Source organism: Acanthochromis polyacanthus, chromosome 11, assembly GCF_021347895.1.
Source record: "Acanthochromis polyacanthus isolate Apoly-LR-REF ecotype Palm Island chromosome 11, KAUST_Apoly_ChrSc, whole genome shotgun sequence".
NCBI classification, from domain to species: domain Eukaryota; kingdom Metazoa; phylum Chordata; class Actinopteri; family Pomacentridae; genus Acanthochromis; species Acanthochromis polyacanthus.
In genome coordinates, this window is record NC_067123.1 from 11,790,020 (window position 1) to 11,802,637 (window position 12,618).

General features: G+C 39.1%; 2 protein-coding genes across 2 annotated transcripts in view; one reads left to right on the forward strand and one right to left on the reverse strand.

The window, feature by feature from the left end:
* LOC127536233 (immunoglobulin kappa light chain-like) overlaps positions 1-2,408 on the forward strand; it is a 30,726-nt gene extending 28,318 nt beyond the window's left edge. Inside the window, exon 5 of the mRNA XM_051956065.1 lies at positions 1,412-2,408. Coding sequence (XP_051812025.1) covers positions 1,412-1,749 — 338 coding nt within the window. The 3' untranslated portion in view covers positions 1,750-2,408. The remainder of the gene's footprint in view (positions 1-1,411) is intronic.
* A 7,715-nt stretch (positions 2,409-10,123) lies between these two features.
* LOC110972704 (stonustoxin subunit beta-like) overlaps positions 10,124-12,618 on the reverse strand; it is a 33,607-nt gene continuing 31,112 nt past the window's right edge. The window contains exon 6 of the transcript XR_007945236.1: positions 10,124-10,464. The gene's annotated coding sequence lies outside the window, so the exon portion shown is untranslated. The remainder of the gene's footprint in view (positions 10,465-12,618) is intronic.

The following is a 12,618-nucleotide window of genomic DNA, read 5'->3' on the forward strand; positions in this document are numbered from 1 at the left end:
TCAAATAGTTTCTGCAGATTTACTGTGTTAGTGTTTAGTAAAGTGTGAGTCTCAGTTCAGTTTAAGTTCAGTCTGACTGAGAGAGGTTTTTGTACAATGGTTTTTCACTGTGTGAACACATCTGAGCTGTGGTAACTCTGACAGTGATAAACTCCTGAATCTTCAGCCTGAACTCCACTGATGGTCAGAGTGAAGTCAAGTCCATTCCCTGCTCCACTTCCACTGAATCTGGAGGAAAGTCCTGAAACTTTGTATGATGTTATATAGATCAGGAGTTTAGGAGCTTCTCCAGTTTTCTGATGGTACCAGGCCAGGTAGTAATTTGAACCAGAGTGGTGAGCTGCTTGTCTACTGACCTTACAGTCAATAGAGACAGTCTGACCAAGCTGCACTGATTTATCTGCTGACTGAGTCACAACAACATTTTGTCCAACAGACTCTGAGGAGACAGAAAAACACTGGACATGAGATGATAAACTGAAACTCAGATACACAAAAAAGGTTTTTCACATCTCAGAGAAATGATTTTCTCACCCTGAGTGAAGCAGAGGAGAGTCCAGATGAAGATGAAAGTCATGTTTGTGATGAGGAGGATTTCTGTGTCTTCTGTTGTCATGGAGGACAGCTGTCAGTCATCCAGTGTTCAAGTGTCAGGACTATAAAGTCTCCCAGAGCACTGGAGCATGGTGCTGCTGATGCAAAGTGTCTCTCTATGGAAATGCTCTGACTGACTCCAACAGGGACTTAGATCAATCTGATGATACAGGTTATCAATGGATCAATCACTTTATCAGAACATTGATCAAGAATGTGTCAGTGATCATTTGTATGTGTCTGTGAATTTAGTTTTCTAAATTGTTTTTCTTAAATGGTTATGAAATACATCAAGTCTGAGACACATTTTATCTAAATTATAATTTTTTTAACAAATCTTTTCTTACTAAAAAAAAACAACTAAAAAATCTTCCACAGTTTTTGTTTATTTTGCTGCACTGCAGAATCTTAACTGAAATATGTTTATGCTCATTTCTCTGTGTGTCAATAAAATTACTCACATATAACAATATTGTTTTACAGTAAAGTATTAAGTAAAGAGTAATTTCTAAATTATTTAAGCATTCTGACTCTTTAACTTTTGTTCTTCACAGAAATAGCAACAAATTGGCATTTGCATAAGGAATCTATTTTAAAATTGTAAAACTGAGCATAATTGTTGGCATGATATAACTCCAGAGTAACAAAACTCCACTTTAATGCATTTATCTTTAGTACTGAAACCTGTCTGTTGTTGTGGTTCATCAGTGATGCCTGTCTGTCTCCATGGTTACTGATTTCAGAGGGAAATTAAACTCTGAAGAGCAGTTTGATGGAAACTCCCAGTTTGTCAAAAATGTGTTCTGTCTCTCTGCAGTGGGTGATGTCCGTCCCTCCCTGATGGTGCTGCCCCCCTCCACAGAGGAGCTGCAGCAGGGGAAGGCCACGCTCATGTGTCTGGCCAACAAGGGCTTCGCTTCAGACTGGAGTCTGTCCTGGAAGGTGGACGGCATCAGTAGCAGCAGCAGCATCAGCTGGGAGGAGAGCAGGAGCCCCGGGGTGCTGCAGGAGGACGGCCTCTACAGCTGGAGCAGCACCCTGAGGTTCCCTGCAGACCAGTGGAGGAAGGTGGGCTCTGTGAGCTGTGAGGCCACCCAGGGCTCCCAGACTCCACTCTCAGAGAAACTGTGGAGAGACCTGTGTTCTCAGTCCTGACCTCACCCACTGGAAACATCACACTGGTTTCACTCTGTTTAATTTGACAAATTTCAGTTACAATATTTAGCAGCTTGTTACAGTGTTTCAATATTATTTCAGTGCTTCCAAACAATAAAAATCTCATCATCCAATCAACTGTTTTCTTGTTTTAATTATTAAGTTATTTTGTTTCTCAGTGGTATCAGAAATGTCTTTCAAGTCATCTTGTCCTGTTTTTGTTTCATGGCATCGTACAAAATGTGTAAAATTACATCATGTATATCTGTATAAAGTTCACTATATATTATCAAAGGTCATAACCTCAGCTGAACAAACTAGTGATGATAGTGATAGTTCACTAGTTCACTACTGTCTTTATATAATCAGAACATTTAACAATGATCATCCATTCATCTCTTTTCATTTATCCCTATTTCTTATTATGTCATTATTGCACTGACTGCTCTATGTGCCTTTTTAATTGCCCCCGAGGGACAAATAAAGTTTTCTGAATCTGAATTTTACTTGTCAGTGTTCTGCTCATTCATTCCTACATGTGTGCTTCCATTCATTCATTCATTCTGCAGTAATTTCAGAGTCAACAGTTCTCACCTGTCCTGCAGTTACACTCACTCACCTGTTCCCATTTTCCTCATGAACTCACTAGTTTATAAATCAGCCTCCTTCTAGTGTCACATTGTCTGATGTTCAGACGCTGCAGATGAATCTCACTCAGTTGTGTTCATGGAAAGAACAAACTGGATACAGGAAATATGTGTCATCCCTTTTGTATCACAAGAAAAATCCCTGAAACATTTTCTAAATGAAAGCAGCACATCAACAGCATAAAGGGATTTCAATGCTTGTTTTGGAAACTGAACCTTTGAAATATTCACACAGTGTTTCTGCTGAAGAGCTCAAACAGAAAGAGGAGTGACAAATGATCAGATCAGAGGTGAACTTTCGTATTCAGCTCATTGTTTTCAACCTTATGTCGAGAAAAGCATTAAAAAGATAAGCTATATGATCAAGACATAACTTCATCTAAAATGTTAGAATTTAACCTCCTATGAATAAAGATGTTCTTTTTTTATTCCAACTTGTACTTTCAGAGCAAATGTTAAGTCTCATGATATTCAAATTGTATTATGAATGTGTGTTCAATCTATACATGTTATATATTAATATATTATTATAAAAAATTGTATTTACTCTTTCTGATTTTGATGTTGAACAATAATTTTTGTTTGAAGTTTGTTCAGGTAGAATATGGCTAGAGAATTTTAACTTTAATTGCCAATTTTTCATTTTTGTTCAAAGAAAAAAAATTAGCAATTGCTGACAACATATATGAACATCTTAAATTCTTATGTGGAACAGGTTGTTCGTAAATTCATCTTTGAATATCTTATAACAAGTCAAATTACATAATTGCTGAAGTTACATTTCTGTCATCTCTGGCTGAACAAAAACTTTAGACACTGGTTCTCATTCAGACAGCAGACTGAAATAAAACATTAGTAAACTGAATAAAAGCAATATTGTTATTACCAAAAGAAACATCTTATTACAGCCTCACATGAAATATGCTGTTATGAAACCTCTATAGATTCAGTTTAAGTGCAGCTGTTGATTCAGATCAGTTCCTCTTCAGTTGAGGGAGGTTTTTGTATGACGTTGTATCACTGTGTGAACGGGAAGCTGTAATCCTGCTGACAGTAATAAACTCCTGAATCTTCAGTCTGAACTCCACTGATGGTCAAAGTAAAGTCATTTCCAGAATAACTCCCACTGAAACGATCAGAAACTCCAGACTGACGAGTTGAAGCTAAATAAACAAGCAGTTTTGGAGCTTCTCCAGGTTTCTGAAGGTACCAGTCTACCTCATTGCTAACATATGAACTGGTTCTACATGTGATGGAGACAGTTTGTCCTGGAACAACAGACTGAGATCCAGGAGACTGAGTCAGGATGATTTCTGATGATGAACCTGAAAAGATGAAAAAGAGGAGAAGGGTGACTGAGACAAATCCAGCTTGGAGAAAGATGATCAGCATCCAAACACAAGAGGATCATTGGTTGAACATGGACAACAGATGGAAGAAGGTCAGTGCTGCTTGTTTCAGTGTTTCTCCATCACAGCACAACATGATTGTGGTGAAGCTGCTGCATCCTGAAGCAAAGTTTTCAGCAGAGAGTCTCACCCTGAACAAGGAGCCCCAGGGTGGCCAGCAGTAGAGTCAGGGACATCATCATTGTGCTGCGGGCGTGTCAGAGTCTGTGAAAGGTCTGGACAGACTCTGATCAACACTGGCCTCTTAACGTGTGGAGCTCAGAGGCAGGACACATATGCAAACACTCAGAGTCAGTCAGCTGCAGCTGTCCTCAACACATCACCAGGTTTCCTCCTCAGTGTTCACAGCATCACAACACATATGTACATGTTTAGGATGTTGGATATTAGTCTGTTAGTGACCTGTAGTTTGTGGGCAGTTAATTTCTGTTTTTCCAGTTTGGTGTTATTGGAAAACATTTCAAATAATTAGTGATACTAACATTAAAGCTTATTTGTATTGTTTTAAAGAAAAGTAATGTAAAAGTAGTTTCAAAAATGCTCAAAGAAGATCCTCTTCAGTGATGACCTGTCTGATTTCATCTGCTGATCCTGTCGTATAATGGAACACAACAGCTACTGAATCAATGTTGTGGAGAAACTGTTTCTTCAGCTACTGCTTCCAGTGGAATGAACAAATCTCGTCTCTAAACTGGTTCCATGTCAGAAAAAATGTGCATTTGTTATGGAAGTTTATATACAGTTTCATAAACAGCATGTAGATGTCTAGATATCAGGTTTGTCAGGTTTTTTCTGGACTTTTTATGATCCTAGTTGGTGTAGACAACTTCTTCAGGTAACACAAGTTAAAGAAGTAAAAAAATTAATTAACTGAAATGATTGGTTGCTTTTGAGTGGGTCATCTTTAAGTATCAGTGTTTATGTCTTTAGATTTTAGTTTAACAGGATATACTGGAGATTGTGGGGATCCACTGTTCAGCTGAGGTCAAAGGTCATGACCAAAATCTTCCACATTTACTGTCCCACTTACTTTTATTCCCCAGCAAATCACTAAATACTATGAATGCTATTGTTGTATATGAATGTTTGTTCGGGGAACTTGGATTTCAAGATTCTGTCATTATTCTGTAAATAATTGAATATGCTGACACCAGCCTACAGAGTCTCTCAGAGAAGCTTTCCAGATGTGTAGCCAGCAAAATCAGTCTGTAGTCTCTGGAACAGTCTATCTCAGGATATGAAGGACTCCACCTCAGCAGAAACCTTCAGACAAATTTCCACTGAAGGTGCTTTTAATGTGAGTCTTCATCGTTGTTGTTGTTTTTTTTAATTTCTTGTTTTTATTTATTTCTCTGACTCATTCAATTCAATTCAAGTCAATTCAATTTTATTTATTTTGCGTCAATTACAGTCAAATCGTCTCAAGACGCTTTACAGAACCCATATGCCTGACCCCCAGAGCAAGCCCAAAGGCGACAGTGGCAAGGAAAACACCCTTTTAACAGGGAAGAAACCTTGAGCAGAACCCGGCTCTATATAGGGGGGACCCATCTGCCTGCTGGCTGGGCGGGTTGAGAGGGACAGAGGAGGGCAAGGGGGAGGGATGGGAGAAGAGGGAGGGGTGGGAAAGCAAGGAAAACAAAACACACATTTGGATACATGTATGACAGGATATGTGACACAAACAAAGTATAAGCTAACATTGAAAACTGACTCATAGTTTACTCTTATGATGTACGGCTCTGACATTAAACATACTCCATATATAGCTAGCAGTAAAATTCAAACAGTATGTAAGTTAGCATAACAAGTATAGTGAAGGTGATGCAGAGTTGACTGGTGGAAAAAGGGGAGTTGGAAGCAGTGGGCTGGAGGAAGGTCAGCAGCAGCATCCCACAGTGGACATGGTGGAGACTGGACCAGCTGGTGGAACATCGACCGCAGATCTGAAGCATCCAGCTCTGGGACCAGGGACACTCGGAGAAATAGCACAGGGGGAAACAGAGTGAATGTACTGCAATAACAGTATACATATTAAATGTAAAGGTAGATAGAGAAGGACTCAGTGCATCAAGAGAAGTCCCCCAGCAGCCTATAGGCCTATAGCAGCATGACTAGGGGCAGAACGAAGGGACGTCCAAGAGGGAGTCAGCTGTGCAATGAAGACACAAGCCGAACCCCTGTGGGTCACCCAGTCAGCCCCAACTATAAGATTTGTCAAAAAGGAACGTTTTAATCCTGGTCTTAAAAATAGAGAGGGTATCTGCCTCCCGAACCCAAACTGGGAGCAGGTTCCACAGGAGAGGCGCCTGATAACTGAAGGCTCTGCCTCCCATTCTACTTTTAGAAATTCTAGGAACAACAAGTAAGCCTGCAGTTTGAGAGCAAAGAGTTCTACTAGGATAATATGGTACTATCAGATCTTTAAGATATGATGGAGATTGGTTATTAAGAGCTTTATATGTCAGAAGAAGGATTTTAAATTCTATTCTGGATTTAACAGGAAGCCAGTGAAGAGAAGCAAGTATAGGGGAAATATGATCTCTTTTGCTAACTCCTGTCAGTACTCTCGCAGCAGCGTTTTGGATCAACTGTAGATGTTTAAGAGAGCTATTTGGACAACCCGATAATAAGGAATTGCAATAGTCAAGCCTGGAAGTAACAAAAGCATGAACTAATTTTTCTGCATCACTCTGAGACAGAATGTTCCTGATTTTTACAATATTACGCAGGTGAAAAAAGGAAGTCCTACAGACTTGCTTTATGTGTGAGTTAAAGGACATGTCCTGGTCAAAAATAATGCAGGTAAAGTCCTGTATTCTCAACATTTATTTGCTTCAGTGTTGTAACTGTTACATTATTGGCTGGTTAAAACTTTGCAATTGAGGAAAATGGAAGACATTTTGACTGTTCATCACTAATTGACACACTTCCAAAGTTTGTTTGAACATTAACACTCTGTTTTATGGATTCAGATTAGAATAGAGTAGAGGTCATGATAGTGCAAGGACTGGGTTTTGGTGTGTACTTACAGTTATTAAGGTTGGGTTTAGGGGATAGACATGATTGTGTTTGTGTTCAGTGAACTATGAGTTTCAGTTCAGTTTGACTGAGGGAGGTTTTTGTACGACAGTTTTTCACTGTGTGAACACATGCTGACTGTTGATTTGATGATAACTCTGACAGTAATAAACTGCAGCATCTTGAGCTTGAACTCCACTGATGGTCAAAGTGAAGTCAGAATTTGATCCGCTGCCTGAAAAACGATCTGAAATTCCTGATGCTCTCCGGTTTGCCCAGTAAATGAGGTGTGTTGGTGTCTGTCCATCTTTCTGTTGGTACCAGGCTAATATGTCATCAGAACCATCATTGTACACATCCTGACTGGTTTTACATCTGATGGTGACAGAGTCTCCCAGAGCAGAACTCACTGATCCAGGCTGAGTCACTGTGATCTGACCTCTGGACTCTGAGGATACAGAGACACAAACAGAAAGCAGAGTCATGGTTTTAAGCTTCATTTCAGAGAGACGGATGTTGATAGAGGAGTTTGATTCTCTGGACTTTACCTGTGAAGCAGCAGCAGAGGAGAGTCCAGATGAAGATGAAAGTCATGTTTTTGATGAGGAGGATTTCTGTGTCTTCTGTTGTCATGGAGGACAGCTATCAGTCATCCAGTGTTCAAGTGTCAGGACTATAAAGTCTCCCAGAGCACTGGAGCATGGTGCTGCTGATGCAAAGTGTCTCTCTATGGAAATGCTCTGACTGACTCCAACAGGGACTTGGATAATATGACATAATATATTATTAAAAAAAAATAAAATTCCTGTCACTCTGATGATGTTAATTTTCATGTAAAGCAGCTGTTTGACTCACTGAGACTGTTTGTGTTGAGTTTGTTTGTTTCAGAGTCAGAGAGTCGTGTCTCTCTACAGTCAGAGGTTTTTGTACGGCAGCTTAATCAGTTTGTATCACTGTGGTGGACTTTTGGTGGAGGAACCAGACTGGATGTTGGACATAAGTTTAAGCTGTATTTGATACTAAAAACAATAATTTAAAATGTACTGAAATTACCTTTTGTCATCGTTTGAGTGAGAAACACATTTCTTTTCATATTTTAATTTCTCCTCGTGAAGGTTAACTCTGATCAGCTTTGCTATATTTCTGTTTGACAAAAATTTCTAAATTAAAATGTTGCAAAGTTAAAATTGTAAACTTCATCAAATAATATTTTTTCCATATTACCATTGAAGGAACTGTTGTTCAGTTAAAGGGGAACTTCATTTTTTTTTAATTAAAAGTATCTTAACAAGCAAATAAATAGAACCACAACCACAAAGAATGTCATTTCTCCTAAAGATTAGGTTCTCAAAAAACGGTGGTGTCAGGAAAACCTAATAATTGAAAATCAGATTGTGTTCTCAGCCTTGAGTAGCCAGGCAGAAAAGACACACAACTATGCCGCATTTTTCAAAAATACAGCTGCGATTTTGAAATTTAGCCTGAATCATAGCCACGTTAATAAGGTTTGTAATGAACTAAACCGTTTGTAAATCAATCAAGAATTGAGCGAGTTATGAGTGTTAAAGTGAGGAAATCATCCACCTTACCATTGACTACAGTACAGTGCGCCAGAGCAGTCCCCTGTCCTAAGATGGCCGCCAAGTGACGACGCCCCGAGTCGGTCTTGAGACATCTAGTGTTTGTATATATCTATGATTAAGGGAACCAAACACTGAACACATCGTTGAAACCAGAAACTACGGATCAGAAACATGCAGCTCAAGAGTCACAAAAAACTATAACTACAAGAGAAAAAAAGACACAAGAAGACAAGTTAATAACAAGCAACTGTGTGTGTAAATGCATGAAGTGAAAAGAATCATGAACTCTGAAGAACCATGGAGAGAGTTCACTGGTAAAAAAAAAAAAAAAAAAAAGGAAAGCTGAGTAAATTCTGATCAAAACAATAAAACAGAGGGAAAAAAGAAACTAAGAGTGGACAAAACTAGGGCAGATTCAAGGTGAGAATTAAATTTTTATTTTAATTTGTCAGTCATTGAACAGGGTTTAATGTGAATGTTCAGGTGTGATAACTAGAAAAGCTCAGTTTCCTTTAGTTTTGGAGTTATATTTGTAACTGTGATAAAGACTGAAGTAATCTGGGGTAAGAAAGCACAGTTAACATATCAGAGAAAGATGCTGAAACTGAGGAGTTCTGACAATTTTGTCAAAAAGCTCCAAGCAGCAGTTTTGGTCATGTGGGCAGAATATAAGAAATGAATGCCATCCTCACTTCATACACTTCATATTTGAAGCTGCTCTGGAACTCTATTTATTATAGATTTAACCAATTAATTATGAAACATCCTCAATAACAACCGTCAACACGTTTGATGTTAATATATATTGTCATGTCATGTGAATATATACAATGTTTTCAGACAACCCATACATTTGTGAAATATTGCATTAAGAATCACTCTTACGTCTTCAAGTGCAATTTCCTTTAATACAATCACAACCAAAATGCTAAACAAATACTAAAAAAGCCACTAAAAACTTAAAATTGATTGGGTCCATAAAAATAAGAATTTTTGAGTATTGGGTCAGTTTGGTAGAATTCAGTTTTGTTGCTTTTTCTTGTACACAATAAACCAAAATACATAATTTGTATTTGTTTGTGTCTGTCTAATGTAGCCACACCTTTTGAAACACAAAAATGACTTTTCCACAAATATTTCCTAAAAAATATTTGAGAATGTGTCAAATTTTAAGGGTGATCAAAACTTTTTTCCACCTTTGTATTATAATAAACTGTAGAATTTGTCTCATGGTTGGATTTAAATGTTTAAATACATAAAATATAAAATCCTTCAGTCAACAAAGTTTTTCACACATTTATTAATGATCATATATTATGTAGATCCTGTATGGAGTTACTGATGCAGGAACTTTCACTAGAACAGGACTTAAACACTAAAATCAAGATGAAGTCTGGCTGCAGAAAAACCTGGTTTTCGCTGGACGACAATGTGTGAAAGTCTGTCAGCAGTTTGTAGATTCAGTGCTTCCTCTCTGATTTCACAGCTGAAATGGTTTCAGTTAATGTGACCATCAGAGGAACACCACATCCTGATTTTCACTGTCAGCATTTGACTGGAAAAAGACCAGAACACCACATCAAGGAATCATTTAGAAGGATTTCAGAAAGAAACAGATTTAATACATGAATCTGAAAACATGTTTCTCAGTGACAAAGTCATGTAGAGACTGAACTATTTGTTCAACACTGTTTCGCTAACAGGAGACGACTCTGGATACTGAACTCAACACAGAAACACTGATGAACCAGGCCACCACACCCCAAATCCAGGATACAGAGATTCAGTGAATATAGTGTTGAAGGTGTGGAGGAGGACCAGAGAGTCAGAGGAAACTCTGTAGAAGGACAGAGTTCCAGCAGGAATGTCCACATAAACTGAAACTCTGTGAGAGACTGAGGAGGACCTGATGGGTGTTTCTCTGTTATTGTGACTGACAGAGTAACCATGAAGATCAGAGCAGATCAGACTCCAGGACTGATCATTACATCCAAACACACAGTCATTACTGAATCCTCTCCTTCTGATTCCTCTGTAACTCACTGATATTTCAACCTCTCCTCTCCACTCCACCTCCCAGTGACAGTAACCAGTCAGACCATGAACTGTAAACAGAATTACAGAATTGTAAATGTGTAAACTTATTCCTGGGGGTTTCATCCTAACCTCTACACATAATGTAACAACTTATCTTGATCATTTTGAGGAGCGTGGCTGAAAAAGCTGACTGAAAGGGCAACAGAGAAAGCAGGATAGGGATTTGGATGGAGGCAGTCAGAATACAGGTGAGTTTCGCTTCCAATTTAAGCTGTTCTTAGAGTTCCTATTAGGGCAAGACCCTTTAGGCTAGAGAACATGAAAGCAGAGAGCTGGACCAGGAGCCCTGTTCTGGGCTCACTGGGGCCCTTATCAAAGTACATTGAATGAAGGAGCCATAGGAACAACAGCAATACAGGAGTGGAATTGGAGAATGCTTAATTTTCTGAGCTAGCTTAAAATGGGCACCACTTCAGAAAATTGGATTTGAGCATCATCAGCAACAAAACCGACCATTATGCTACACCTACACTACAATGTAGTGCTATGCCAACTCCATAGCCAACCGCTTTTCTGCATTGTACAAAACAACTTTCCTAAACTCAGCGTCCATTTCAGGCATGATGAACTGCTGCAATCTTTTTTTACATCCCAAAGAGCATTTTCATGATATCTCCAATTGAGCATTTTGATGAGGTTAAGTCTGCCACTCTTGTTCTAGTTACAAAATGGGGAAGTCAAACGCAGTTTGAAGCAACCAAGGCCAGAAAAGTTAAGCGTCACTTTGATGAACTTTCTGAAGACAGCTGCCTCACTGATGCAGAGAGCAACTTTCGGGTGAACGTTTTCAATGCCTGTCTTGACATTATCATCTGGCAACTGTCCTAGAGATTCACCAGCTTAAATGGAACTGTGAATATGTTTGAGGCAATTCACCCCAACACACTGCTGCAAGCAGGAGATGAGGAGTTACACCAAGCTGCCTGGCGGCTTTGTGAGCACTACTGCCGGGACATCGCCCCCAGCTTCCCTGGCCAGCCGCTTTCTTTTAGAACCTGTTTCAGGGACCAGATAACAAAGCAAAAGTCTGTTGCGGATCTGGCAAAAATGCTCCTTTTTATCCACCCAGCAGTAACTTCTACATTCAGTGAGGTTTTCACCGCCCTCCTTTTATTTTTGACTCTTCACCTTTGCAACCCCTGAGCGCTCATTCTCCAAGTTAAAACTCATTGAAAACCACTTGAGGAGCACAGTGGGACAAGAGAGACTGAGTGGACTTGCCATGTTGTCCATAGAGAATGAGAGAGCAAAGAAAATGGACATGCAGAGCATCGTGGACGAGTTCGTGGAGTGCAAGGCTCGTTGTATGCCCTTCAAACAGTGGTGTGTCGGCCTATAGTACTTCACACTGAAATTGTGTTTGTGAACATGTGGGCCGCTGTGCCAGTTTTACTAAACTTTATAGCTACTGATAAAGGCTCTGAGTTGAAATAGTTAAAGTGGGTGTCAAAATGATGCGGTCACTATCCGTGGTGCCGAACTGCTTTGAATTTGTGTTGTTTACCTATAAGCTTCAGTCAATTTTCGCCTGAAATTTCTACTGAAGATGTACGGAAAGTAAATTGAATGCTGTTCTTGAACTGTTTGAAGTACATGCATGGTTGTGGTCTCCTTTGAAAGCTGGCAACCTGAATTTTCACCCAGTGCAGTCAGAATTACTCTTGGTGCTACTGGCACAGAGTATTGTATATTGGAACACTCGCTCTGCGGAATGTTTCTATTGGACCTTGAATCCTCTCACAAGCAAGCCGTGGCGTCTGTGATGCTGTCTTTGTTTTAATAAACCTTTTATATATATAAATAAGACGGTGTCGGCAGAGAATTTCTTCACCATCTTCACATCATCGCTACATAAGAAGATACAACAACACTAAGAGACCTGATCTATCTATCTATCTATCTATCTATCTATCTATCTATCTATCTATCTATCTATCTATCTATCTATCTATCTATCTATCTATCTATCTATCTGTCTATCTATCTGTCTATCTGTCTATCTGTCTGTCTATCACATGACATGAATCCAAATAGTTTTCTAGTTTGTTATTTTTTGCGAACAGCCTTGATGAGAAAAAAACATGATCACAGTGTCCAAGTTGAAAAGAGAGA